Source organism: Dysidea avara, chromosome 10 (assembly GCF_963678975.1).
Source record: "Dysidea avara chromosome 10, odDysAvar1.4, whole genome shotgun sequence".
Taxonomy (NCBI): Eukaryota; Metazoa; Porifera; class Demospongiae; order Dictyoceratida; family Dysideidae; genus Dysidea; species Dysidea avara.
The window spans coordinates 25337442-25364913 of record NC_089281.1 but is presented as its reverse complement, the minus strand read 5'-3'; the positions used below and the strand labels follow the sequence as shown (position 1 = coordinate 25364913).

The 27472-nt window shown below is 38.1% G+C and overlaps 2 protein-coding genes and 2 long non-coding RNA genes across 16 annotated transcripts in view; 2 read left to right on the top strand and 2 right to left on the bottom strand.

The window, feature by feature from the left end:
* Positions 1–27472, bottom strand: part of LOC136236944 (vacuolar protein sorting-associated protein 51 homolog) — a 51996-nt gene that overhangs the window by 11870 nt on the left and 12654 nt on the right. For 5 of the 9 annotated variants that reach the window (XR_010692244.1, XR_010692242.1, XR_010692245.1 and 2 more), the window contains exons 3-6: positions 5867–5967; positions 5703–5751; positions 5259–5342; positions 1054–1182 (exon numbers count right to left, since the gene is read on the bottom strand). The gene's annotated coding sequence lies outside the window, so the exon portion shown is untranslated. Of the gene's footprint in view, positions 1–1053; positions 1183–3710; positions 3860–5258; positions 5343–5702; positions 5752–5866; positions 5968–6690; positions 6823–27472 lie in introns of those variants that run through there. The other 4 variants (XM_066027180.1, XM_066027176.1, XM_066027178.1 and 1 more) reach the window with 2 other exon arrangements.
* Positions 6644–11647, top strand: LOC136236948 (uncharacterized). The gene is made up of 3 exons (XR_010692252.1): positions 6644–6910; positions 10620–10731; positions 11342–11647. It is a non-coding gene; the product is annotated as an uncharacterized lncRNA (long non-coding RNA).
* On the top strand, positions 7258–8865 carry LOC136236945 (uncharacterized). Of its 3 annotated transcripts, none has more exons than XR_010692248.1 (7): positions 7258–7582; positions 7629–7740; positions 7789–7888; positions 7938–8177; positions 8233–8304; positions 8365–8423; positions 8480–8865. It is a non-coding gene; the product is annotated as an uncharacterized lncRNA (long non-coding RNA). The 3 variants fall into 3 exon arrangements; XR_010692249.1 differs by having other exon boundaries at positions 8233–8310; XR_010692247.1 differs by having other exon boundaries at positions 8233–8423.
* Positions 13000–26717, bottom strand: LOC136236943 (uncharacterized). 3 transcript variants are annotated; one of them, XM_066027174.1, is made up of 8 exons: positions 26680–26698; positions 26516–26612; positions 22934–23023; positions 22218–22297; positions 20797–20930; positions 14457–14544; positions 13843–13962; positions 13000–13501 (listed from the first exon to the last, which is right to left on the bottom strand). In XM_066027174.1, exons 2-6 carry the CDS (start codon positions 26542–26544, stop codon positions 14476–14478), a joined length of 402 nt encoding a protein of 133 aa, XP_065883246.1. In that variant the 5' UTR covers positions 26545–26612; positions 26680–26698; the 3' UTR covers positions 13000–13501; positions 13843–13962; positions 14457–14475. The 3 variants fall into 3 exon arrangements, with proteins under 3 accessions (XP_065883246.1, XP_065883245.1, XP_065883247.1); XM_066027173.1 differs by having other exon boundaries at positions 13001–13501; positions 26516–26627; positions 26680–26717; XM_066027175.1 differs by lacking the exons at positions 13000–13501; positions 13843–13962; positions 14457–14544 and adding an exon at positions 18324–18793 and having other exon boundaries at positions 26516–26627; positions 26680–26717.

The following is a 27472-nucleotide window of genomic DNA, read 5'->3' as shown; positions in this document are numbered from 1 at the left end:
TATCTCAGCCTGTGGCCTGGGTAATTAAGTTTATAGGTAGTCTCGCCGACATCATCCTCGGATATCTAAATAGTGAAGAAACCTTGTCGACCTAATACTTACTCAGTCCATCAAGAATGATATGAGAATGTCAAGAGCATACAAAGTTCAAAGGGCTTAAAGGGCTTCTGTCAAAACTCACAGGGCTTCTTTGAAATGAATATAGCTAATAAACTGACTACATGACTATCCATTAGATACTATGAATACACATACATATATGGTCTCATTGATGTATATACACTTTTAATTTTATTGCTTTTCTGTTATCTATAGAGACAAAGAAAAGGACTGGCATCAAGTTCCGACCATATGAATCTGTCAATCCATCAAGATATAGTTTTTGCCCAATATCTGTTTCTAAGTTTAAGAAGGAAGATTAAAAATTATTTTGTGGAGATTGCATTTTTCTATTGTTTTACATGCATTTTAGTACCGATGTGCATACTTTTGCAAATTCAGTCACAATCATGGCAGAATCAAAAGAAATACTAAACTTTTACTAACCAAGTAAATCAGCTTAAACCCAACACAAAGTGTCTTGAGTGTTTATAAACTCCTGGTGTATGTTATTACAACAACCAGATAAAATATAATTGAAACATTAGTGCTTCCACACACATACATGCACACTACACACAAACAAAGCAAAGCCTCTGCCATCTGTCCACAGCTGGACCCAGGAAGTGAACTAGCACTGGGTACCTGTGGGTACTAGAGTAGGTGCAGGCAAATCCTCAGTAACTCACAAGAGGAATGTGCCAGTTCAAGGAGCTCAAAGTTTCACAACTAATTAGCACTGCTATGCAACATGCAGGCATTTGCTTCCCCAGTTGACATTAGGTTACCAGGTCTCCATTATACAGCTTGGTAGACTGGAGTAATGTGAGTAAAATTTAAAATTATTAATGCTCAAAGAAGCAGCACCAACAACAGCAACTGCATCACTGAACATGGAACCTATCACTACACACAATACACATGTTACAGACAAGACACTGTCCAATCACTCACTGATGCAGTGTCCAGTACAAACTCCAGTAGTGTTACAATAATTCCTTGTCATACATTCATTGAGCAAAACTCTTCTCTAAACTCTGTGAAGTTTCTCTGGGAGAAATTCACATCAGGCTTGATTACTTCCTAAAACGGTTTGAAAGCAGTAGTCATTTTTACAATGTGAAACATACACATGACATTACTGAACAGTCTATAACTGTACAACCAACTTGCATTAGTGTCAAGGCACTTTGTCTTCATTTTGTTATAAACTACAATTTTGTGCTTGAATATATAATGTAAGCAACGACCAATGTGTGTAGTATGTAAATTATGCAACTTTCTGACATATGGCAACTACACAAAGTGAACCTGCCTATGTAAACATGTCGTCATATCAAGTAATTAATATAAACCAAACTTACATTCCTTAACTATATATGGCAGTTACCATACACATATAAAAAGGAATATTCACTGCAAATCATTAGTTGGATTTCCAGTATAGTGACAGTACACATTAAACAGATGGGTAGTTGAATTAATGTGAACATTTGCAGTCTTGCTCAGGTATGCTATATAAGGATGCATATACTAAGGCTTTCTTTATGGTTTTTTGATGCAAAATAGACAACTTAAAATGCACAAATTATGCACAACATATAGTAACACTTTAGTCATTGCTTTAGAACTTTATATTGGTTGTGTTTATAGTTGTGAAGTTATAAATCTTATGATTGCTGATGCTTCTTCACTAATGACACCAAAAAGTATTCCATTACAAGTTCCAGATTATTCTCAACTGATCAGTTCACCAATTTCCATTTACCAGTTCAGGGAGGTACCATTAGGACCACATGTACACAACAACTCATCACAGTTGGAGGAACACAAAGTGTTTGACTATTTGGAGTACACTGAGACTATTGTAGTTCTACCAGTACAAGAGCAAACACATCTAACAGGACAGTTAGTGACTGGGAGAGACAATATAACTACTTCTTTGTCTGTGAATTGTGAACTGGTTGTGTCAGTTATAAAATAGCATTAGAATACAATAAAACAAGTTCCAGTCAGAAAACAAACTATGGTCTCTAGGTTATAATGTGGTATGTTAGTGGCTTCTTAGGGGAATTTGTTATTACATTATGTGTTACCACCACAATCATGATTCTGATCTCTTTACAGGATGCAAAAGTTTCCTTCTACATAACAGTTAGCAAGAATGATGACATTTATAGTTTAGAGGCAGGTCACTCCACCATTATATTCTACTGTCTATATCCACTAGGCATGCACTTGCATCAGTTTCTGTAATAGAACCAGCTAGCATGTTGTACCACAAAATGGGCTTTCTGCATAAGAGGAAAACGGAAGGAATCATACCAGCCAGGATCAAAATCCATACAGTCTTTCCTATCAAGTGTTTATAACATAACAGCTAAAACTGGACATATTTTTAAAATGAAAAATTGATTTAATCCCTTGGATCACCAAAAAGCAATTGTATCCTGCAGACAGAGTAATTTGTATTGTTGGAATTTAAAAAAAATGTACTGCAGTGAAGTGGTGGTGACTAGTACTATATCCCATATTTTCAAAGTTACTGGGATAGTTTGAATAGCTTTTGGAGATCATGCTCATCATACAGTACAGTAGTACTCTAGCCAGCCTCAAATTCCCTTCATGACAGCTTGGCAGCATTGGTTAGGCACAGCCAAGTCCAAAAACCAACCCCAAACTTTTCCAAAAACTTTCTATGGAATTTTAAAAAATTTCCTATTTAACAGAATTTTATGCTGGCTGACTGACTAACTGCCAAGCATAACTTGACAACGGATAAGGCTACGGGCTTGATTTCTTCACCACTGTTTGACATTGCTTTGCTAAGCCATACTGTGGACTCTGCTCAAAGCCATTGGTAATGCTTTTACAAAGCGCATGATAAAATGTGTGCAGTTTTCCACAATTTAGGTATAATTAATCTTCTTCTGATTCCGTGCAATGAGAATCTACAGTGTATGTATGTGTCATACCAAACATTTCCATCAGACCACAAACAAATTAGCATGGTCCATTAGTCAACAGATAAGCAGAATCGACTGTAAGGCTTGTAACAACACCACATTAAAATTGATAGATTTAGTGATTGACATAAACCACTTCCTATCATATCATAGACTATGTATAACTTGTAATGTGATTCTGTTTATAAGCACATCCAAACACAGAATAAAGAGCATTATGACCGGGTCAGACTCAGATCTGAACCAGATGTAACCTGGTTGAATGGTGTGTGCTAAGAGTTACATTTCGCATGCTCTACTTGTGTATTTCAACAGGTAGCTACAAGATAGCCAAACAAGTAAGTATCAGTGGGTGTGGTTCCATGCAAGCCTACAGACAGCAAAACACATTTCCTACAAATAGGGTGTATACCAACACATCTTACTGATAAATAGGCATGCATATGGGTATCATACATTCCCAGTAACGTTCATGAAAGAAGCTGGGCTGCTGTAGGACTAGGTTTATATACTTCTATATTGTCAAAGTTATTTCACACATGATCCAATCGCAAGATATGCTATAAAGCGGATCAGACCCAGATGATGTGAACTAAATGTAGCCCCCCAGTTTTAACCCTAAAATACAACAAGTTAATAACTGACCTTCACTTGACTGGTAGCCTTATCCACACTAGTCTTCAGTGAGGAGTGAAGACTGTTACACAGTTCACTTGTACTGGGCATGGTAGAGGATTGTTAAACTGTGACCAACGACTGCCTCACAGTCAGTAGTGTGTATTATCATGACACACCCTTATCAGTGAGGTGTTTTGGGAGTCTATATTTGTACACTAATAAAATCATTCACAAACCAGTTACCTGATCATCGAGGTTTCCACATACCTGATTGTCTTTTTGAAGGGCTCTGTTGTATACAGTATCTAATTTGTACAGAATAGTTTTGTGGTACACACAAGTGTATGTTTATGTTAACTGCATTAGTCATAAGCTTATAACCTGAATGCTTAGTACAAGCTTTACATAGCCTTCATGTCTCATGAATGAAACAAAATTTGAAACACTTCACTAAATCTGAAAAAGATGACAGCTTGGACCTCATAAGCTACTAGAAATGGTACATATATCCCAGTTGAAAGGGGTGTGTCCATGTACAAAAATGGAAGAGCAAATTTGACAAAGGTAAGTATGTCTGACTCTGAAATTTGTTTGTAGTTTTTAGTGGTTTGTTCGAGGGACATATCTAAAATGCAGAATGGACCAAAAATGGACTCGCAAATGGAATGGCTCATACAAGGCTAAAGCACAGTATAACAACCCAAAACAATAACAAACATCTTGCACAAACCTTAATTTGCACGTGTTAAAATAGTCTTTAATTCATGCAAGTGATTAGCAAACTTGTCACTATTAGTGAAGGATAAAATTGTTCTATAAAATAAACAACATAGCACAAATTCTATTGTAGCAGCCAGCCTTGCCAACTGATGAAGTAGAACGTGGTATGACCTTGAAGCCTACCCATCACAATCTTGTTCTGCATGGCCAGACCCTGTCTGCGCAGGCTTACTGATTGAAGATAATAACCACCTCACTACAAGCATAACTGTTAAGACTAATTACCACCCTCTGCCTCAGCACCACCAATCACTTGTTAAGCTGCCACAAAACTATATAAATCCAAGTACAGCATTTATTCAACAAGTTTTTACCAGTCCATTTGCAAGTCCAACTTCAGCATTTTTGTCACGTCCTTGTTCGAGTTACGCATAGAAAACAATGGTAATTAATGAATTAGGAAATAATAGATAAGTTACAAAATACACAGAATTATATTACTGATGATGTTGAATACAAAACAGATTAACCAATACACATATACATTTAATATTTATAGTGGGTTAAATTACAATTACTGGGCAGCTGGTTTCAACTTTTTTCTCTCCAAAATCCAATTACAGTAGTATTGTGGCTTTGTCATTACCTCAATATTACCTATATACACTGTACACTACAATTGCCTTCAATGAGGAGTTTTGGGTTTAGTACATGTAAAAGGTAACAAAATTAACTTTTACTTGTAGAAAGACATTATGCATTTTTAGCTCGACCAAAAGTTAAACACCATTGGTATGCCAATTTCATACACTAGTACAGTCAGAAACACACACACAGCATAACACATCTACCAACCTTCAAATCCTTTCCTCAATTAAGTGTTCTGAATGATACTCAGTGTGTAGTGTAATAATGTGACTGACCAGTGTTCTGCTCTGACTGTAATGGAGGACAGAATGAGTCAATGAGACAAGACACACCACACAACTCTTAAGGGTTTGGAACTATACCCCTGTAAAGACTACAATTACTATAGGGACAGTTGAACAAAAGCTGTAAAGGCTGTGCTAAGATCTACTATTGTTCTATAAGAGAAGGTGTGTGCTCTTTTAGAACAATCATATAGGTAACCCTAATGTCAAGAAATCCAAGTCACCATATATAGCATATAATAGATCTTTGTAGTCAAACTTCATATTTCCATGCTGCATTTTTCTGTACCAAACTTTAGTTTATAGGGAAGTTACAGGATGATAGGTTACTTAAAATATTTTGGCACTGCAAAGAATCATAACATACCCCAGGAGCTTATAGTGTTTGAAATGCAACAGCACAGCACTTGCTTTTCCTAAATAGGTATACACAGTGAGTATACAAACAATATGGTACATGACATAAAAACTCGCATGCAAAACACATCACCCACACACTAGCGACACCACACACACAACAGATACACTGACCGGTTGATACCAGCTGATGGTAGTAGACCATGTACAGCCTCCAACTTGCAGTTGATTTTATCCAACACTTTAACCAGTGGAGCAGTTTCTGGTGATTTAGCCTACAATGTACAAGTAACGGTTGTGTCAGATCCTATACACAGTAAGAACAGACCTGTCAAGTCTCACGCATTAGGCATGTGACACATGCATTCGGGTCTTTTCACACGCTCACACGCAAACGATGGTGACTCTCACGCAGTCTCCTCACTAGCCGTTCACGTGACACTATGCACGTATTCACTGAGGGTTATTAAGCTTTTTGAGTGTTAATGAGGTACTTTATAAGCAATCAATAGGTCAAATCGGTGTTGTTTGTCCGAAATTTTTCTAAGACCTTTTTTTTTTTTTTGGTCTCAGATGGTAATTCACTTAGATTTTTTGAAAGTAGTATGGTAGCTTGGTAAATCTCACTCAATGTCACTAGCTCAACTTGACAGCCCTGTAAGACAGTTTACCAAAGTATAAACCCCCCTTGTAACAACGCTATGCCAAACTAAACCCTAAAGAGTCCTGGCACAATGTGAAGAGTTAACTAACAAGCTGATGTTGTGCTAGTTCTAAAAACCAGGCGCCATGCAGCTAGCTAACTCATCTGGAATTAACTATATAATAGTTAGACGTCAAGAACCAGGGTTCTACGGGATTTAGAAAACTCGAAGGCCCTGGGCTGTAGCGCCCGAGCGCAGCGAGGGCGCTACTAAGGGCCTGAAGGTTTTCTAAATCCCGTAGAACCCAGTGGTTCTTGACGTCTAACTTATTTAGACTACAACTCGTTATTGTACCTTGAGTTGACAGCTGCTTGTAAATGGGAAATGTATGGCTAATTACTAGAAACAAGCCCTCTACACCTCCCTACATGGCGGGACCTCAGCGTGGCTGTTGCTACCCGTTTAAACGCCCATACGTTGCCAATGTTACAGGCGCGTGCTATGTATCGAAGTACTGGACTCAGCGACTGGACTACAACTCATTGTTGCTGTTGTTGTGCCCCGACAGCTGCTTGTAAGCAAGTAATGTAGTGTTGATTAGTACAAACAAGCCCATTACACCTCTCTCTAATTCAGTACGGCTGTTACTAGCCATTTAAACGCCAATGCGTTGCCAATGTTACAGGCGCGTAATTATCGTGTTTCGTATCGCCTCAGAGCGTGGTCTCTATTGGACATGACCGTGGCTCTACGAGATTTAGAGACCACGTTTTCAGCCAATCAAATTTCAGTATCAAACTTGTTGTAGTCTAAAGACAGTATATGCTATAGTACGTTCGCGTTGAGCTGAATCCTGAGTTGTTGATTAAGAAGCCATACAAGATCAAAGGCTTTAAACATAATGTTTATGACGCATTTATTCGTAAGCCCATGTTACGGGCGCGCACTAAATTGTTGAGAATATGTCGTCCAGTGTACCGTCAGCGAGTGCGGAGCGAAACCCTTTTGGGAAGACGTTAAACAGCCAAACGAAGTATCTACTTATGAAACTATGGGAGTACTTTAAGCAAGAAGCGAAGAAATGTAAAATTTCTATCAACATCACGGAGAGAATCTCGAAGGCCACCGGCATTGTATCATGCCTTCTTTGCTGGGTTTTGGCATACATTACGCCACGCAGGGATTTCAAGGACATCCATTAGAATGGAGCACCGCAAGAAAGGCGATTTATTTACGCCAAGAAAAGGTACAAAATGCACTTTGCACAAGCCCGCTCAATTCTTTATCGTCAGGTACAAATGTCCACGAGTCCTTGTTGATACAGACAGTTTTAACCCAGATACTATCAGACAAGATCCATTCATTGTACGGAAGGGAGGAAATCTATCGCTCTCAAAGATTTTGGTAAGTTAAATTTTGAAACCTGGAACTTTGTCACTTACTCCGTCTTAGGCCAACTTAAGAATGATGGTGTTTTCTCTGGGGGTAGAACATTGCTTTAAAGAGTGTTGAGTGATATGGGATTTAAGTACAAGACGATTAATGACAAGAGGTTAGCATTGCAACTGTTTGTGCTTTAATTTCACTACACTTATATGCAGGGTATGCTATGAGCAGCCCTGCATAGTCCATCAGTATCATAAATATTAAAGACGAACGAGGTGCAACAGAACTGAAGGAAGACCAGTTGTGTGTTTGGATGAGACTTGGGTAATGAAGAACTTGTAGAGCAATTCCTCATCCAAATCAGCAGTCATAGTGAAGATGGTGATGGTGGTATTAATGAATTGTCCACTAGCAGCAGCGGGTCCAAGTCTTCTTTTGGGCTTACTTCATCTGATGTAAGATTGTTTGATATTTGCAGCATTGGTGTTATAACTTGATTTTGTTCCCCAGGAGTCATCAGGTAGCTGGGATCATCAGGTAGCTGGGATTAAACTCTGTGAAGTACATAAAAATACAGATGAAGTACGTGTAAGTGTGTGCACTTTAATAAAAAATATCATTGCTTTATTGTGCTATCCGAAGTTGAACATACCATCCCTTGTATATTAAATCAGTGCAGGAGTGTTTGGAAGTCACTACAGGTACTATCAGCCCAAATTCATACAAACAGTATTATTTCATTTGTTGAAACTTTTAGAGTTTTTTGGGAATGTAACCTCAAAAACAAAATGCTGGCTGGAAAAACTGTGTACATGTGTGGCGAAGTGATGAGAAAAGTATTAAAATGACAAATTGACTAAATGGGAACAGAAGACGATAGTCAGCTGTGGTGAATGTGAAGTAAAATACATGTTGTTTGGCTCACTTGCAGGAACACCAATGCTACATAACGGATTTTGAGCTGTTATATGGTTTTTTTCTCTTTTGAGGCTGAAGAAGTTTTTACCTGAATATAAGCAGGCCACTTATCTTCTAAATACAGTGCAACAGTGGCCCCAGCTCTTCTACTTATGCAACTCTGTTTTACACACACAACATCTGTTTTATTTTTCTTGTAAAAGTGTATTACAGCCTCTTACATAAGGGATGGTGAAATCATGCGTGTTGAGGGCGGGTATGTGACGTCTGGCTTCGCCACAAACATGTGTCAACATGACCATCAAAGGGCCGCGCTTTAGAGGCTTCCCCATTGAAAATGTATGGCGAAACTTTACAGTGCCATAACGGGAGTGTCTTACATTCGAATGAAGCGCTTTTAATATATTTTTAGCGGATCGAGAAGCGCTACGTATCGAGCTATACAGGAGCCCCATGCGATGTAGCAATCGTAAGTTATTAATCGTTTTTGAGGGTTCAGCTCAACGCGAACGTACTATACTATGAATTAACCAACTATGTATTACTATTTTACAATAGGGTAGTTTTGGGTTGTGCAATAATATTATTAGCTTATTCTCATATTTTGTAATACATGAAATGTTCGTAATTCGTTCAATTACGTTGCTATGTACTGCTAAGGAAGTGTTTGGTAAACAAACCGCTTTTACCAACATATTATGCACAGAAGTATCTTCTAAACTGTTTTACAGTGTGACTAATGTGTTTTTTTCCCACAAATTCTCTCGACAAAGCCTCAAAGCTGCTCTTCATTTTCGTTCGCGTACGTAAGGGATACGCCCCCTTTCAACTTGAAACGATAGGCTATTCCTGGTAGTGTACGAGGTCTGCACCAGTGTTTTTCAGTTGCTAAATGCCTGAAAACCTCAAGGGGAAGGCAGTCTGAGGAAAGTCGCCACACTCGTATTTCAGTCCGCCGAAAAGAAACCACCTCAGAGCAAAGTTCACCTGTGCAGAAGTTTAATACAGACTTCATTTCACTTTTACTTCTTACGTAAAAGCTGCTTTTACCATTATTTAACGATTTTGCTCATGTGGGTGCGTACGGACAAACATAAGTAGATAGGTAGATAGGTAGATAGGTACACGCACGCACACACACACACACACACACACACACACTACACACAAACCAAAGCCTCTACCATCTGTGCACAACACAACTATTGCCATCCAGTGAACTAGCACTGTGTACCTATGCCACTACTCAGATACTAGAGTAGGTGCAGACAAATCCTATTGGGGAAGGAGTAGCAACCCACAAGAGGAAGGTGTGAGTCAAAGTTTCACAACTAATTAGCACTGCTGTGCAACATTTAGGCATTTGCTTCCCCAGTTGACACTATGCTACCAGCTAGACTGGAGCAATGTGAGAAAAATTTAAAATTATTAATGTTCAAAGGAACAGCATCAACAACAGCTGCTGCATAACTAAACATGGAGTCTATCACTACACACAATACACATGTTATATAGACAAGACACTGACTGATGCAGTGTCCAGCACAAACTCTAGTAGTGTCACAATCATTCCTTGTCGTACATTCTTTGAGCAAAATTCTTCTCTAAACTCTGTGAAGTTTCTCTGGGAGAAATTCACATCAAGCTTGACTATTTCCTAAAATGGTATGAAAGTAGCAGTTATTTTTACAATATGAAACAGTCTATATAACTTTTATTAGTGTCAAGGCATTTTGTCTTTATTTGTTATAAATGGGACAAGTACCATGACATAAGAATATGTTGATTGTTATGTTCAAGCACACAAAATTGCATGAGAATAACACATTAGCAGTAGTAAGTAACCAGTTTTAGCATACCTTGGTAACCAGTTAGCATATCTCAGTAATGTACTTGTGTGGTGGCATAGTAACAAAATTGACAGTTATACTGTTTATGTGGTTACATTCCTTAAGTTTATATGGCAATGTTTTATGTAGGCATAACATGCATCATATATAAAAGGGAATAGCTAATCACTGCAAAATCATTAGTTGGATTTCCAGACAGATGGATAGCTGAATTATTGTGAACATTTGCAGTCTTACTCAGGTATGCTATAAAGTTCACCATATTAATATCTATACTGAGACTTTCTTTACTGTTTTATCTTGATGCAAAATAGATAATTAAGAAATCACAAATTACGGATAACTACATAGCAGCAAGAGTTCATTATTAGGAAGTTAGGGAGAGTATCAAACACCAGGCCAGTATGCCCTGTACAAAACACCTGCCACAAGTTCACCATTAATGCATCTTTTGGTTAATAGGTATTGAATATAACACTGTTGACAAGGTATGAAAATGGTGAATACTTTATTTTAAAGAACACAGTGAGGTGCTTATACTCTACTAGTGGCTGTGTATTTGCTCCCTTGCTACCTAATATTATGAACTGTTGACACCTGTAGAAACCATTATGTATGGCATATCCTGTGTAAAGCCATACAAGTATTACTGTCAGAAGGTATAAAAGAGCTCCAGTTCAAGCTACTAATATTCTCAAGCTGGAAGGCACTATGGCAAGAGTTATACTACTTATTTACTACCTAATATTATGAACTCTTGATACTTGATAGCAGTACTGTAGGAATATTGCTTTAGAATTTTGTATTTGATTGCATTTACAGTTGTGAAGTTACTAATATTTTGACTGTAGTTACTTCTTTACTGATGACAACAAAAAGTATTCCATTACAAGTTCCAGACTATTCCCAACTGATCAGTTCACCAATTTCCATTTACCAGTTCAGGGAGGTACCATTAGGACCACATGTACACAACAACTCATCACAGTTGGAAGATCACAAAGTGTTTGACTATTTGGAGTACACTGAGACTATTGTAGTTCTACCAGTACAAGAGCAAACACATCTAACAGGACAGTTAGTGACTGGTAGAGACAATATAACTACTTCTTTGTCTGTGAATTGTAAACTGGTTGTGTCAGTTATAAAATGTCCAAGTTGATCATTAGAATACAAATAATGAAACCTTTACAATCTGACACTCATTGGGTTAAGAAAATTGTGTTGGAGGTGTCATACTTACTGTAGGATAAGAGAGGTAGTGTAGTGTCTACTAAAAACCACTGTGTAACCTCCAGTTATGATTAGTGGTTGCTTAGGGGAATTTTTTATAACACATGGTGCAGGGGAATATAGAAGAAAAGCAAGAATGAAGACATTTACATCATACAGTATGGTAATGCTGTATATTAGGGATCATGCAGTTTTGGGCTTTCTTGTCCAAAAATATCACTCTAAAACCAGCCTCAAATTTCCTTCATAACAGCTTGGCAGTATTGGTTAGGCATAGCCAAGCCTTCCCAACAAGTTTCTACAGAATTAAAAAAAAAATTCTATTTAACAGAATTTTATTCTGACTGACTGACTGACTAACTGATGCCTTCAGCTAAGCATAACTCGATAATGGATAAGGCTACGGGCTTAATTTTTTCACTGTTCGACATCGCTTTGTCCTGAGACGTGCCTTTTTGCCAACCGCAGTACATACAATGCATATATCATGGACTTACCTTTGTCCTCCTTTGTGTCCCAGTTCTTTTGCTGACAATGCAAGGTGTCAATTTGTGATAGTGCAATATGGCTTCCCTCTGGCTGTATCATGCTTTTTGCCATATTTTATGCATGAAAAATTCTGATTCTGTACAATGAATGTAATGTACAGCGTATGCATGCATCATACCTAACATTTCCATCAGATCACAAACAACCAGCACGGACCATTATATTTAACAGATAAGTGGAATTGATTGTAAATTTGATTGACTAATTCAATGATTAACATTTACCACTTCCTATCATCAAGAGTGAATATAAGAGGAGAGTGTCTAACTTCAGTATGGCCTATCAAAAATGAGGGCTTCAAGTCCATAGGCTTCCCTTAAATTTACAGGAGAGGTGTTAATATGCTTTGTTTGATCTGTCAAAGTAGCTACTTTGAGTTTCACTGCAAATCAACACTTTAATCATAAGCATGGATTTACTATAATAACCAGAAAGACTTGAAGCCCTCATTTTTGATAGACCATACTGAAGTTAGATACTCTCTCTTTTATTATTCACTCTTGCCGTTATATTATACCAACTATGCATAAGGTATAGCATGATTTTGTTTGTAAGCATACCCAAATATGTAACAAAGATCAGTTCCATTTTGGGGAATACACCAGTGTATTAACAAAGATAAATAGGAGCTACATGATCTAGCCAAACAGGTAAGTTTTGAATTAATTAACAGCTAGTGGACATGGTTCTATGCAACCCAAAACACATTTTCTATACATTTTCTATAAATGGACATGGCTTTGTGCATATCAATACACCCTCCCACACCATACTACTACTATACACCTGATGCATGCACAGTACCCACCACTTTCAAACATTAGGATTTGTGCCACCACCGCTGGTTGGCTATAGCTAATGAACACATTTAGAATGGTACAACTCTACTAACACACATTACACATTATTACAAAGACCACAAAAACTTGCACAGAGTGAGGGCTAGCCAAACTCAAAATAAATTGAACAAAAAAAATTCAGAACTATCCAGCCCCAAGATAGCCCTTGGAAAAACCTGGTGGTTGCTTTTTTTTTTTTTTTACCACTCAAGGAAAAACCAAAAACAGCTCACTCTGTTGTGTATGTACGTATGTATGTATGTATGAACCAGTTCCAAAAAAGAATATCTCTGGTAGCTGCCATAGATCCCTCATCTAGACGACGTTAAGGAAAATTTGTAATCTAAAATGGGTGGGTGGGCTGGGATCCAACCTACTCGTACACGTGGCCTAGAATGAAATTAATACACATCACACAACTTTATATATCCTGCATCACGTGACACTACTACGTATTCACATGGGAGCTTATTATCTTGCTAATTCACTGCATTCAAACGCCAGAAAATACACTTACTGATAAATTGGTGTGGCTCCACATATGCCTACAAACAGTATATCACACATTCCCAATAAGTAGGTGTGGCTCATAAATGAAGCTGGGCTGCTATGCCTACAAGACTAATCATGATGGGTTAATACACTTCCACATCGTCAAAGTCATTTCAAATGTGATCAAGTGGATCAGATCCCCATGACCCAGTCTGATAAACATCAAGTTATAGACTGACCTTCACTTGACTGCATCCACTTCAGTGAGGAGTGAAGACTGTTACACAGTTCACTTGTACTGGGCATGGTAGAGGATTGTTTAACTGTGACCAACAACTCCTTCACAGTCAGTAGTGAATCTGAAGAGAGAGCAACAGTATCACCATCATGTGTATTATGTGTGTACCACAAAAACTGTTCTGCAACAACCTGTACAAATTGGTTATTTTAAACAACAGAGCCCGTTAAAAAGATACTCAGAAATGTAGAAACCGTGATGATCGGGTAACTGGTTTATGACTTGTTGTATTAGTGTACAAACATTTAGACTCCTGAAAACACCTACTATACGTGGAAGTTTTCATGTTTTAGCATTACAGTTGTGATTATTTTAACCTACCATGGCCAGTAGCAGGGCATGCACCTGGTACTTTTTGGAAAAATTGTGTGTGTATGTCTGTACAAGCTCACGCAAGCAAACAGTTGAATGTTAGAAACTTATGGTGTATGAGACATGAAGGCTGTATAGAGCCTGTATTAAGCACTCAAGGCAGGTAAACTATACCCCGAGGAACATTCAATTACAGGTGATGATGACATAGTGTTATTGACAATGTAACCTTCACAGACTTACATGATGTGATGATACCAGATCAAATGAAGATGAGGTTGAATATGAGCTGCCTCCATACCAGTAGTGTACATCTTACACTTTGAATTTTCTATATGCAAATAAGTTAGTAAATCATACAGCACAGTAATACTGTAACTGTACTGTATCTTAGGAATCACGTAGGTTTGCTTATTCACAAAAAAATATTGACCAGAAACCCTCACAATATCTACACAGTGATTTGTTGGGATATAGAACATTACAGTATAGCAACCTCCCTAGTGACAGCAAGTGCTGCTGACAGAGCATCCAAGGAAAGTACTATAAATTCTTATATAGTATTACCACAAGAGCCACCCTTGAATAAGGGCCATAGCTTTTATCTGAATATGCTGATGCAAATGTTGATCAGACACATTTGAAGCAAAAACCAGGCAAAAAAAATAGTATTTTTTGTGAGGAGTCAAGTACATGGCCATCTTTGTATGTTAGCTGCATTGATAAAAATTGCAGCATTAACCAGTAAACATGGTATTTGTTATCCCTAACACTGGGTGTTGACCTGCATAAGATAACCAGGCTAATGTGTTGGCCTTTTGAAATTTTAGTATATATCAAGAGTTCATAATATAAAAAGAGAGGAGAATGTCCTACTTCAGTATAGCCTGTACAAACGCATATCTCGAAGTAATACAGTAAAACTTTGATTTCTTTAGGATATCATGTCAACAGGTGATCTAATCAGCCATTGCCCAAACATGGTAAGGAATGTAGTAGGAATAATGTTGAATCTGCATTAATTATTTTATTCCTAATATGTAAAAATTTAGAGTTGACTGATCGCACATTGTCAGAGATAGCTGGCCAACTCACACACATTGGTGACAGATGGGAGAAACTAGGCTTTTACCTTAATGTTGATCAAAATACAGTGGCCAGAATTCGTTATGAACAACGTAGTACGATGTCTAAGATCTACCAGCTGTTGAGAAGATGGAGAGAGAGAACAAGAGATGCTTCGTGGGCACAGCTTGAACAAGCCATAAAATGGATTGGTGTAACACTTCAACCTCCACCAGGGGTGCATCACTTCAACCTCCACCAGGTGCAGTTGGTAACTCAACACCAGATTATACAAGACCTCCACCAAATGTTTTTAGTAAATTCTAAATGTGTACACCTTGGCACTTGCCCATGGTCCCATTTGTATAAGGTACACACATTTAGACTCCTGACACCTCGACAATTGTCCATAGCTCCATTAGTATTAGCATACACACTATGAAATAATCAGGACACTTGCCCATGGTCCCATTTGTATTAGTGTACACACATTTAAACCGTCAAACTCTCAGGACATGTTACGAAGGATACTTACCAGTCCGGTTATACACTGTGTTTACTTTTTTTATAAACAGGTTATGGATCTCCTGTAATATTTGTCCACCCCAGAAACCAGCAAGTTGTGGAGGGCAGCACAGTAACATTGGAGGTGAAGGCTGCTGGAAATTCACTATTGTTTTATCAATGGTATTGTGATAACATTGTCATGCTACCACTGACAATGTTACTATTTATAGGATTGATGTATTATGTACAGCTTTGCATGATTACTGTTTTCCTTGTGTTTTGTATAGGTGAAAGAGACTACTTTATTGTTATTCACAATGTGTCTTCAAGAAATATTGGCTCATATCATTGCCAAGTGACAAACATGCATGGTGTAGTCAACTCGGCTGCAGCCAGAGTTATGCTGATATCTGGAACTACTGGAAGTCAATATTTGATACCCAGAACTGTACCAGATGTCACCTATCATCCAGATGTCACCTATCATCCAGATGTCACCTATCATCTTGATATCAGGTATCCACCACTGGTGCTTGCCATGAGCAACCAGCTGTCATCAGTGATGGAAGGGTCTCAGTCAACTCCTACTTCGTTAGATAAAACTTTTAAAAGAATTAATATTCCTGAGAAAAATGTTCATTCACTTCCACCTAAGGATTCACGAGGTTTGTGATAACAAGAATTCATAATTATATATATACTAGCATTGGTACCTGCCTTTACATGTAGGGGGCCACACTACAGTATGAGAACCAAGCATTAAACATCTGCTTTACAGTATGCATGGTGACATCACCTTTAAACTACATGAGGTTTTATGCTATCCTGCAAGTATACCAAATGATGTGAAGCATGAGGGCACTCCAGCAGAACTGTAGTAGCTCTGTGACCATACCATGTTGAAAGCACCAGTTCTTGTCCGATCACTAAAGTTAAGCAGCTAAGCAGCATCGTGGGGTAGGGTTAGCTAAGCTAAGACAGTGTTTACTACACAGGTACATGCTAAGCCCTATGTGCAGAACCACCTCCACGTTACTAAATCAATGCTATGAGAACCAAGCATTAAACATCACTACATCAATGACATTCACGTAACTATATGTAGCATGCATCACTTTTAAAGGGCATGAAGGCCTTATGCCATCTTGTAAGCACACTGACAGAAATGATGTGACTATAATGTAGTTAAGCTATAGCTATAAGCCTTGTACTATCTCACATGTTTATCACAAGGTGCAAACTATACATAAATGCAGTGTTAGTAGTACATGTCAAACAGGTCATACATGTAGTGGTACCATTTGAGATTCTATACATGGCATTTGACTTATTGATGACAAAAATAAATGAAATTTGTACATACATATGGCATCAGTATATACACTTACTATGCCATTGTTGTGACTGATACCTGTCCTTATATGTACCACTAGTTATACACTTTTCAGATATCTATAACATTGAAGCAATTAAGCCTACATGTATAATACTATACAATTCCATTTCCATGTCATCACCAAGAGTTCATAATATATGAACTGTCATCACCTTGACACCTTCCTCAGTGAAGGTAAGCTGCTACTCACTATTACTGATTGCAAGCACATGAAACGACAATATTGAAACAGCAGGTAAGCAGGTACCAATATTTGTAATAGAAAAAAAAGTGTAACTGTAAAGATTGCCAAAATGGAAAAAAAAAATTAAAAAGTGAAGAAAAAAATGTGTAACCAAAAAGGTTAGGTTAAAAAACAACAAAAAACAATGCAACCACTGACATTCAATCTGGGGATCTGACACATGCAAGCTCCACACTAGACTACTTTGACTAAATGTGATCTGAGGTGGGCTATAGCTTATAAGTTGCTTATAAAGGCCAGCTCAAGTAAAGTGTTTACTTGCAGTTTGCATGCAGTTTACAGAAAGAATTCAAGCAATTTTTGCTCTACACTGCAACACTTGAGACATGTATAACTGGAAACACAAACATGATCTAATTATGTCAATTGAATAATAGAAAACATGGGCATGCCTACACAAACATGTGTCATTTTAGGGCAAGTCAAGCCCACAATGATGTCATAACCATAATTATTACAATATAACAAGGAACAATTCACTGCAAAATCATTAGTGGGATTTCCAGTAGAGTGACATTACATCAAACAGATGGGTAGCTGAATAACTTAAAACATTTGCAGGTATGCTATTATAAAGTACAGCATATTGATGTCTATCAGGGGCGGATCCAGAGTCTGGAAAGAGGGGGGGCACCTTGCTGAAAAAAGTTGGAGAGCAAAAAAAAAAAAAAAAAAAAAAAAAGGTCACAACAATAATAGCTAGTTATCCTTTACCAAATATATTATATCGAGTATGTTATGTAAAATAAAATCTTATTTATAGCTTCCCCATGAACACTATGACTGCTTTATTAGAGTGATTGGTGATTGACTGCTCTATTAGAGTATCTCGATCTTATATACATTTTTTTAAGGGGGGGGGGGGCCCACGTGCCCCCCCTGGATCCGCCCCTGTCTATACTGAGACTTTCTTTACTGTTTTATCTTGATGCAAAATAGACAACTAAGAAAGCATAAATTATGCACAATATAGTAATAGGAATTGCTTTAGAACTTTGTGTTTGATTGCAGATATAGTTGAGAAGTTACTAATCTTATGATTACTGATGCTTCTTCACTAATGACAACAAAAAGTATTCCATTACAAGTTCCAGACTATTCCCAACTGATCAGTTCACCAATTTCCATTTACCAGTTCAGGGAGGTACCATTAGGACCACATGTACACAATAACTCATCACAGTTGAAGGATCACAAAGTGTTAGACTATTTGGAGTACACTGAAACTAATGTAGTACAAGAGCAAACACATTCAACAGGACAGTTAGTAACTGGGAAAGACTGTTGTATAACTACTTATTTGTCTTTGAATTGTGAACTGGTTGCATCTGTAAAATGTCCAAGTTGATCATTAGAATTAATAATTCACTAAAAAAAACCATGGTATGAGTTTTAATTTAGTGGCTTCTTAGGGGAAGTTTTACCACAAGTTTGGATAATTGTTGACTTTTATACCAACACAGGAAGTTGGACAATGTTTGCTTATAGTGCAGAGGTACCGTAGGTCACACCACTATTATACTCCACTGCCTATCCACTAGGCATGCACAAGTACACTTGTATCAGTCATTGTAATAGAACTGGCACGTTTAGATGCCACAAAATGGGCTTTCTGCATAAGAGGAAAATGAGACCAGCCAGAATCAAAATCCATAGTCTTTCTTATCAAGTGTTTATAACATAACAGCTAAAATAGACTGGACATATTTTAAAATGAAAAATTGATTTAATCCCTTAGATTACACAAAAGCAATTGTTTCATAGCAACTGATGCGGGAAGACTCCAGCCAACCTAAAACCAGCCTCAATTTCCCTTCATGACAGCTTGGCAGCATTGGTTAGGCACAACCAAGCCCAAAAAATATCTTCTAACCAAGCCCAAACTCTTTCAAAAAGTTTCTATGGACTTTTTAAAATAACTCTATTTAACAGAATTGACTGACTGACTGACTGACTGACTGACTGACTGACTGACTGACGCCTCCAGCCAAGCATAACTTACAATGGATAAGGCTATGGGCTTGATTTCCTCATTACTGTTTGATGTTGCTTCATCCTGAGATGTGCCTTTTCACCAACTGCAGTACGTACAATACACACATCATGGACTTGGCTTTGTTTTCCTTTATGTTCCAGTTCTTTTTGTTGACAATGCAAGGTCTTGATTCGTAATAGCACTATGTGGCTTCCCTGTGGATGTGTTGGATATTATGCTTATTGTCCATACTTTCCATAGCAACTGGATTGATTGCAGAGATGTTTCTCGTACTGTTCTTCATTTGTAACATTGAGTAATGGTCGTAGCATAGCTGAAAACTAAGCATAATGGCCACCTCCCTTTCTGTTACTTAATTGGGCGTGTGCTCTGATTATTACTTTTATGGCATTCCTGGCAGTACGCCAAGCAATACAAGTGCTGAAACCACACAAGTGCAACAAACATTTGACGCTGTTATACGTAATTACTAAACAATAGTGGTTCGGAATGAACAACAATTCTCACTTCCATCATAGATATTATACGATCTATGCTTCCATACAGCCTGCTACAATGACTTGGAATCATTTCGCTGTGAAATTCTAGACAGGTTATTTATGGCAAGTAGAAGATTGTGAACAGCGTGAATGCTCGAAAGTAATGCAACGGAATGGAGCGCTTGGAAATGTAGCCACAAGAACAGCAGCACCAGCTGTTAGAGCCTGGCTGAAGCGGCTGTTTGCAATCCACATGGGGCGAGGCTTTACGGGCAGTTCTATTCACTACCAAACAACGATACAAGTGCTGAAACCATACAAGTGCAACAAACATTTGACGCTGTTATACGTAATTACTAAACAGGGGATATACCTTACGAGTAAAACAGTACAAATTTATACCATTACCATTGCTTTGTTTACAATTATCCCATTAGAAGATCACTATATACAAGTTTGCCATTTCGTGGTGTGATGTAATGAAATTATCACGTCATGAACATATTTTATGGGATGTGAAATTAGCACTTGTATGGCTTGGAGTACTGTCCTCAGTGGATATAGTTCTATGCAAGTCTACAGACAGCAAAACACATTTCCTATAAGTGGGCATTGCTTTGTGTATACCAACACACCTTACTGATAAATAGGCATGGCCCCATGTATGCCTACATGCAGACAGTATCATAAGTTCCCAATAAGTAGAAGCTGCTCATGAAAGAAGCTGGGCTTCTGTAGGACTAGGTTTATACATTGTCAAAGTCATTATCCAATACGGGTCAGACCCGGATATTCTATAAAGTAGATCATGGGTGATGTGGACAAAATGTAGCCCAGTTGATTTGACCCAGTTTTGATCCTTATAAACATCAAGTCAATACAAATTATAAACCAACCTTCACTTGACTGGTAGCCTTATCCACACTAGTCTTCAGTGAGGAGTGAAGACTGTTACACTGTTCACTTGTACTGGGCATGGTAGAGGATTGTTTAACTGTGACCAACGACTGCCTCACAGTCAGTAGTGAATCTGAAGAGAGAGCAACAATATCACCATCATGTGTATTATGATGACATATCCTTATCAGTGAGGTGTTTTCGGGAGTCTAAATATTTGTACACTAATACAACCATACATAACCCAGTTACCCAGTCATCAAGGTTTCCAGTATCCTTGTAAAAAGCTTCATTGTATAAAATAACTAATTCGTACAGGTTGCAGCAGAATAGCTGCACTTGAGTCGATTGTGAAAATAAGGAGTTTTTGAGCATTGAGTGGTGGTAAAATTTGAATAGTCGTAGCAATGATTTTGTAAACTGAGGTAATAAATACCGTGGCGTTTACCCAAGTAAATATCATAACATGAACTTAAAAAAAAAAAAATTACCAGCACAAGCGCTGAAGGTCTGTAGAACACCTGGTCCTACAGCCTGTTTAAAGCTGTTCTATTAAGTATGCTTGAAAAGGTGCAGAAAGGAGAAAAAAGACTGGACCTGGGCAGCCTCAAACCTACAGCTGTCCAATTTATAGTCGAACACTCCAATGGATTGTGTATATTGAAATTAAACCATCGAGGTTATATGTAATTGGGTTGATTACACTGATGGATTTAGCGTAAGAAATGCTTTCGATCAACACATATATTTAAGGATCACCTTCCCAAAATAGGTTTTCTGTACAAACCATATGGGTCATGTGAATGTGTTGGACCTCCTCTGAACCCATGTGGAACCAAATGGACATTAGTTTATTAAGGATTTACAGTACAAGTGCTGAAGGTCTGTAGGACATCTGGTCCCAGAGTCTGCTTAAAGAGATGTTATATTAAGTATGTTTGAAAAGGTACGGAAAGGAGAAAAATCTGGTATTAGAATCAGTACAATTTGTTTTTTCTTTCATTACAGTACATTGCTCCCTCAATTACCTGAACTTTTATTATCCAAACACTTGGTTATCAGTGGATATGACTGCTCTATTAGAATTTTTTTTGTCTCAGGTGTACATTCTATTAGATTATTTGAATAGGGCTCTGTATGGGCTTTGATTATCTGAATTTTTTGATTATCAAAGCACGTTTTGGTCCCAAGGGAGTTGGATAAGGGAGTGCTGTATTGTGGCTTTGTCATTACCTCAGTATCTATTCACTGTAAATTGCCTTTAAATAGTAAGAGTTGTGGGTTTAGTAATAGGTAGCAAAATTAACTTTTACTTGTGTAGAAAGACATTATATTAAGTAGCTCAAAAGAACTCTTGGTATGACACACACATAATAAACGACAGTCAGAAACACATATACAGCATAACACATCTACCAACCTTCAAATCCTTTCCTCAAGTGTTCTGAATGATACTCAGAGTGTAGTGTAATAATGTGACTGACCAGTGTTCTGCTCTGACTAAAATGGAGGACAGAATGAGTCAAAGAGACAAGACACACCACACAACTCTTAAGGGCTTTGGAACTATACCCCTGTAAAGACTACAATTATTACAAGGATAGTTGAACTAAGTTGCAATGGCTACATTTGCTCCAACTCTTTGGGACTAAGATTTAATATTGTGTGTTCTGTACATTTTACAAGACAGAATGTGCGTGCTCTTTTAGAATAATTGTACAGCTAAACCTAATGTCAAGAAATCTAAGTCACCATATATAGATAAATCCAACACCAGGATAGTCCTTTGTAGTCAAACTTTATACTTCCGTGCTACATTTCTCTCAACAAAAGGGAGGTTACAGGATGACAGTTTGCTTAAAATGTTTTGGCACTGCAAAGAATTGTGTTAGAAATCATAACATGCTCCAGGAGCTTACAGTGTTTGAGGCACAACAACACAGCTTTTATTGTAATAATTATGATTAAATATTCAGTAAATTCACAACCAGTATACAAGAAGACATAGTCTTGTATACTGGTTGAATTTACCAAATATTTAAGACAATATGGTAAGTATATGACACAATAAAAACTCACATACAAAACACATCACCCACACACTAGCGACACCACACTCACAACAGATATACTGACCAGTTGATACCAGCTGATGGTGGTAGACTATGTACAGCAGTGGATTTTATCCAACACTTCAACCAGTGGAGCAGTCTCTGGTGACCTAGCCTACAATGTACATGTAGAGACAGTTTACCAAAGTATAAACCTCTCTTGTAGCAATGTTATGCCAAACTAAACCAAAAAAGTTCTGGCACAAATGTGAAGAGCTAATAAAGTATGCAACATTGTTTGCACAGGTCAGTACTTATGTACTATATCTTCTATATATATAAAGCTGAAAAGCTGTCTGTCTGTCTGTCTGTCTGACGGTCACGCTGCTTACTCACCAGACTTGGCGCGAATCGACATAGTCTGTGCTGATAATGAAGCGCTCATCATCCGCCTACTCTAAGATTGTTATCACGAGTTCACGCGTGCTTCCGTTCGGTCTCTACAGCGCGTAGAAGGCCAAGGTGTAGAGAAAACTTGAGCAACATTCCTTTGAAAACCACAGTACATACTGTTCAAGTGGTAGAACGCCTGACTAGCATGTAAGAGGTCGTGGGTTCAAATCCACGTGTTGACAGATTTTTTTCTTTCTACTCAGTACCTTTTTGTGAACACCTTTTTAAAACACGACTTTTAGCTCATCATATCTTGGCATGCAAAGTACGTATCGAGGCGGGACTTTAGCGAAATTAAACGCCCATCATCTGGCAACTGGAGTGTTGTTGTAGCAAATCAATACGTGCTTTTGTTCGCTCTTTATAGGGCGATGAAGGCACTGGTGTAGGGAAGGATCACTGAAAAGTTGAGCTACATTCCTGTCAAAACCACTGATAAACAACTGTGGCGATTTGTGCACCTCCCTTAACCCCAAGTTATTATATTCAATCCCCGCCTAGTCTCGCGTGGCCAGACCGCTTTTTCTCCGTCACGGCGCTTATCGATTAGAGATTATAAGCGCCTACTCCGAAATAGGGTCTGGTCCAGAACAGGAGCTCATCGAGTCCGTAGGACGAGGGAGCATGTAACTCCGTAAACGGCGAAATTCAAACATGGCGTCGTAATTTATTAATAGTAATTTAAACAGTAACCGTATAAGGATAAAAACATACCGCGCATGCTCGCTAAACCCATTACTGCTGGCACAATACTGTAGTCTTCTTGCTCCAGCACTGAGCGATGAAACTCGATTCCTTCAGTATTTATTGCAGATATTCTGTGCTGCCGCCGTGGACTGATAGCCGGCCCACTTATATTACGCGGTAAGCAAGAATGTTTCCTAGCAGTCTCCAAAACATCTTGTCACTATTTCACTCCGTTAGTTAAGCCCTTTCCTCGACGTTTCCTCCCTTGCCATCTCTTTCTTTTACGAATTAATCCAGGCGCTGCATATTTGTGGCATGATTATTACGTAATTCTTTACCCTACGATACAACTTTTACTATATAAGGAATATACTATGTTAAGAAATGTCCGCCATGTTTGAATTTTGCTGTTTACGTTGTGAGTATGCGGAGTTACATGCTCCCTCGTCCTACGGACTCGATGAGCTCCTGTCCAGAATCAATACGTAAACTCGTTTTCACACCCCAAGCAAGAGCTCGGGGTGTTTAATCAACTGTCGTCATATAACGTATACTTCCTTTTGATTTTCAAGCCACGTACGCACTGGAAATGCCATGAACGATAGCCGGCCAGTAGAGTCGATGAGAAACACTGAGGCTGGTTTTCTAAGGCTAAAAAGAACACGGGTTGATTCCTTGCTCAGTTTGCCTTTAGCCTTTTGTTTTCACAAGGAATCGATCCGTGACCTTTTTAACTGTAGAAAACAAGCCTCAGCGTCTCTCATCAACTCCACCGGCTATCGTTCATGGCATTTCCAGTGCGTACATGGCTTGAAATTTAAAAGGAAGTATACGTTATATGACGAAAGTTGATTAAACACCCCGAGCTTTTGCTTGGGGTGTGAAAACGAGTTTACGTATTGATTCTGGACCAGACCCTATTTCGGAGTAGGCGCTTATAATCTCTAATCGATAAGCGCCGTGACGAAGAAAAAGCGGTCTGGCCACGCGAGACTAATCCCCGCCTAGGTCATAACTTTTTTTTTCACTTTTGGGACCTTTTTGATGCACCTTTTTGCTCTATCTGTTCCATGCAAGTCTTCATCTACAAACTCTTATGATCAGGTTTTCAGCACTGGCACTGAATTACCTCACATAATAGGGACTCTTATAGCACTTTTGGGACAGGGCAGACTAATTGCCAACATATTTGTCCATCTGTGTGTTGGTCCAGTGTGTTGCATTAGAGTAGGTAAAAGCTTCTTTCACCAGTATCCAGAATATCTACATCTTTGTTTTAAGCACATAGGTGTGCACTGACATGAAAAACTGTTTGTTCAGACTTACCTCAATACTGCTGTAGTAATAGGCAGCTTGCATGATTGAACAAATACTACTGTGCATCAAAAATGATAATACTGGAACCATGCAGATCCATAGTTTACACCGAGGAACTGCATCTGACCTGGCACAACTGTTTCACTATCCTGCTTACATGCTTTCACTCTAAAGATTCATACATTACCTTATTGGTCAATTACACTGCAGGTGTTTCAAAACTGGGTTTTTGTATGGCAAGAGGTATATGTGTCACTGCAACATCAGAACTGAAAGTGCATAGGACAAGTTCTGAACTTTTGCTTGCCATGCAGTAACTATAACTGCAAATTGTGTTGACTTTAAATTATGCTCAAGTTCATTTCTCTTTGTGACAGTCGGTAAGGTAAACATCAAAATGTAGAAACTGAAACTGTACCATGTGTACACAACCTGTATGTAATGTAGGGTATACTGTATACAATTGCCTTAGCTCGCATGCAGTTTAACTAATTAGCTAGCCTTGCATGCATGCTTCACTATAAATTATTATGTACTGCATAAGGATCATGTACTTTAAAGCACTATCGACATACATGCTACACAGCAAATATAGGACACTAATATTTATGCTTGGTTCCCAATATATTAATTATTGTTGCATTAGTTCTCATGTAAAGCAGCAAAGGTTTCGTTTGTTCTATACAGCACGTTTAAGTCACTGGTAGGGAAGATGCACTGAATAATTAAACTACATTCCTGTCAAAATCACAAACAATAAACTTTAGTGTTTTGCATCATTAATGACATAAGAAAACCTCATGCTCTTTAAAAAATGTGACATCACCATGTACCCTACATAGCTACATTAGCAGTGCTGGTGTTTAATGCTTAGTCCCTCTTCGTGGCATTAAACTGTTTAATGTGGAGATGGTCCTGCACATAGGGCAGGTACCAATGCTAGTCATTTATATAAATGAATGTCATTTCAGTACACGGAAAACTCTGTTTATTAAACACTCTGGTAATTTGAAGTTTACTAATAAAACACACACCCACAATAAAATACTCTAATTGAGCAGTCACTTAGGGCAATCAGATAATTGATACTGTAATTCATTGACATTTGGATAATCAACTCTCCATGTACCATATACAAAACTTAAGTTACCAGCTCTTTCCACTCTCAAACCTACTCACTATATATATGAGTACTACTAAACATGTGTACCTCTGTTTCCAGTCTAGCCCGAGCATCATCTATAAAAGATGTCAACAATTCCTGAACACTGTCAGTTAGTGATTGTGCAGCTATCTGTCTGTCATTGCTAGGGGCAACAGAACTACAATGATGCATTATAATTAGGATACAGCACAGAAGAATGTGAAGCTTACCTCTGAGTTTGTTTGATAAACAGTTCACTAAATGAACCAATCAGAAGCTGCAAGTTGCTGAGGAAGCCACTGTGTGCCACTTTGATGTATACTGTGAAATGTCCTAAAAAGATGACACACAGAGGTGAGGTCAAAATTAGAATGTATTGACCAGACAACCACGGTCAGTATGGTACTCAGATTATGTGTTCTGCTATCATTAGGGGTCTAAAAATTATGAAAGTTCAGCATGACTTATCAGTTTGTCAAGCACATTATTATTTTTTTGGTACACCCAACATTGAACCATATACAATATAGCCAATCAGCAATGACATTTAGTGAATTTTCTTCACTTTTGTATGACAAATGTCCAATTAGTTTCATTTCAGAGGTACCCATACAATCTGTAAAGGTATGCTCATAAAAACTATTCAACTTACATCTTCACATGTCTTGACTGCAGTAAGGTCTTCTTGAAGCCGCCTTGTAGCACTACAAGTGACAGGTAAATAATATACTACACAATTCAAACCTTCAACTTTATATGGATGCTTAAACTGCATAAGCATACAGTAGAAGACCTGTACAACATGGACACTTCAATGAAGTGTCCAACTCAGGGTTTGTACTAAAGAGGAACAGCAGGCCCTCAGTTATCTGATTTTTTTTTATCTGTACCCTCAAAATTGGAAATGACTGTTCTATTAGAGTGTTTCTGTATATAAATGCATGGGCTTCGGTTATCCAAACAATTCACTTGCCTGATCATCTTTACCATTGACTGAGACTGAGATACATTGGGTTTCAGATA

Excerpts from the sequence above, each read along its gene's own strand:
- LOC136236943 (XM_066027173.1), bottom strand. The coding sequence starts at position 26,544 with ATGATGCTCGGGCTAGACTGGAAACAGAG. Across the intron at positions 20,931-22,217 it reads CTTGAGGAAAGGATTTGAAG|ATTCACTACTGACTGTGAGG; the intron begins GTTGGTAGATGT and ends CTCTCTCTTCAG. Across the intron at positions 14,545-20,796 it reads AGGCTACCAGTCAAGTGAAG|AAAATTCAAAGTGTAAGATG; the intron begins GTTGGTTTATAA and ends ATTTGCATATAG.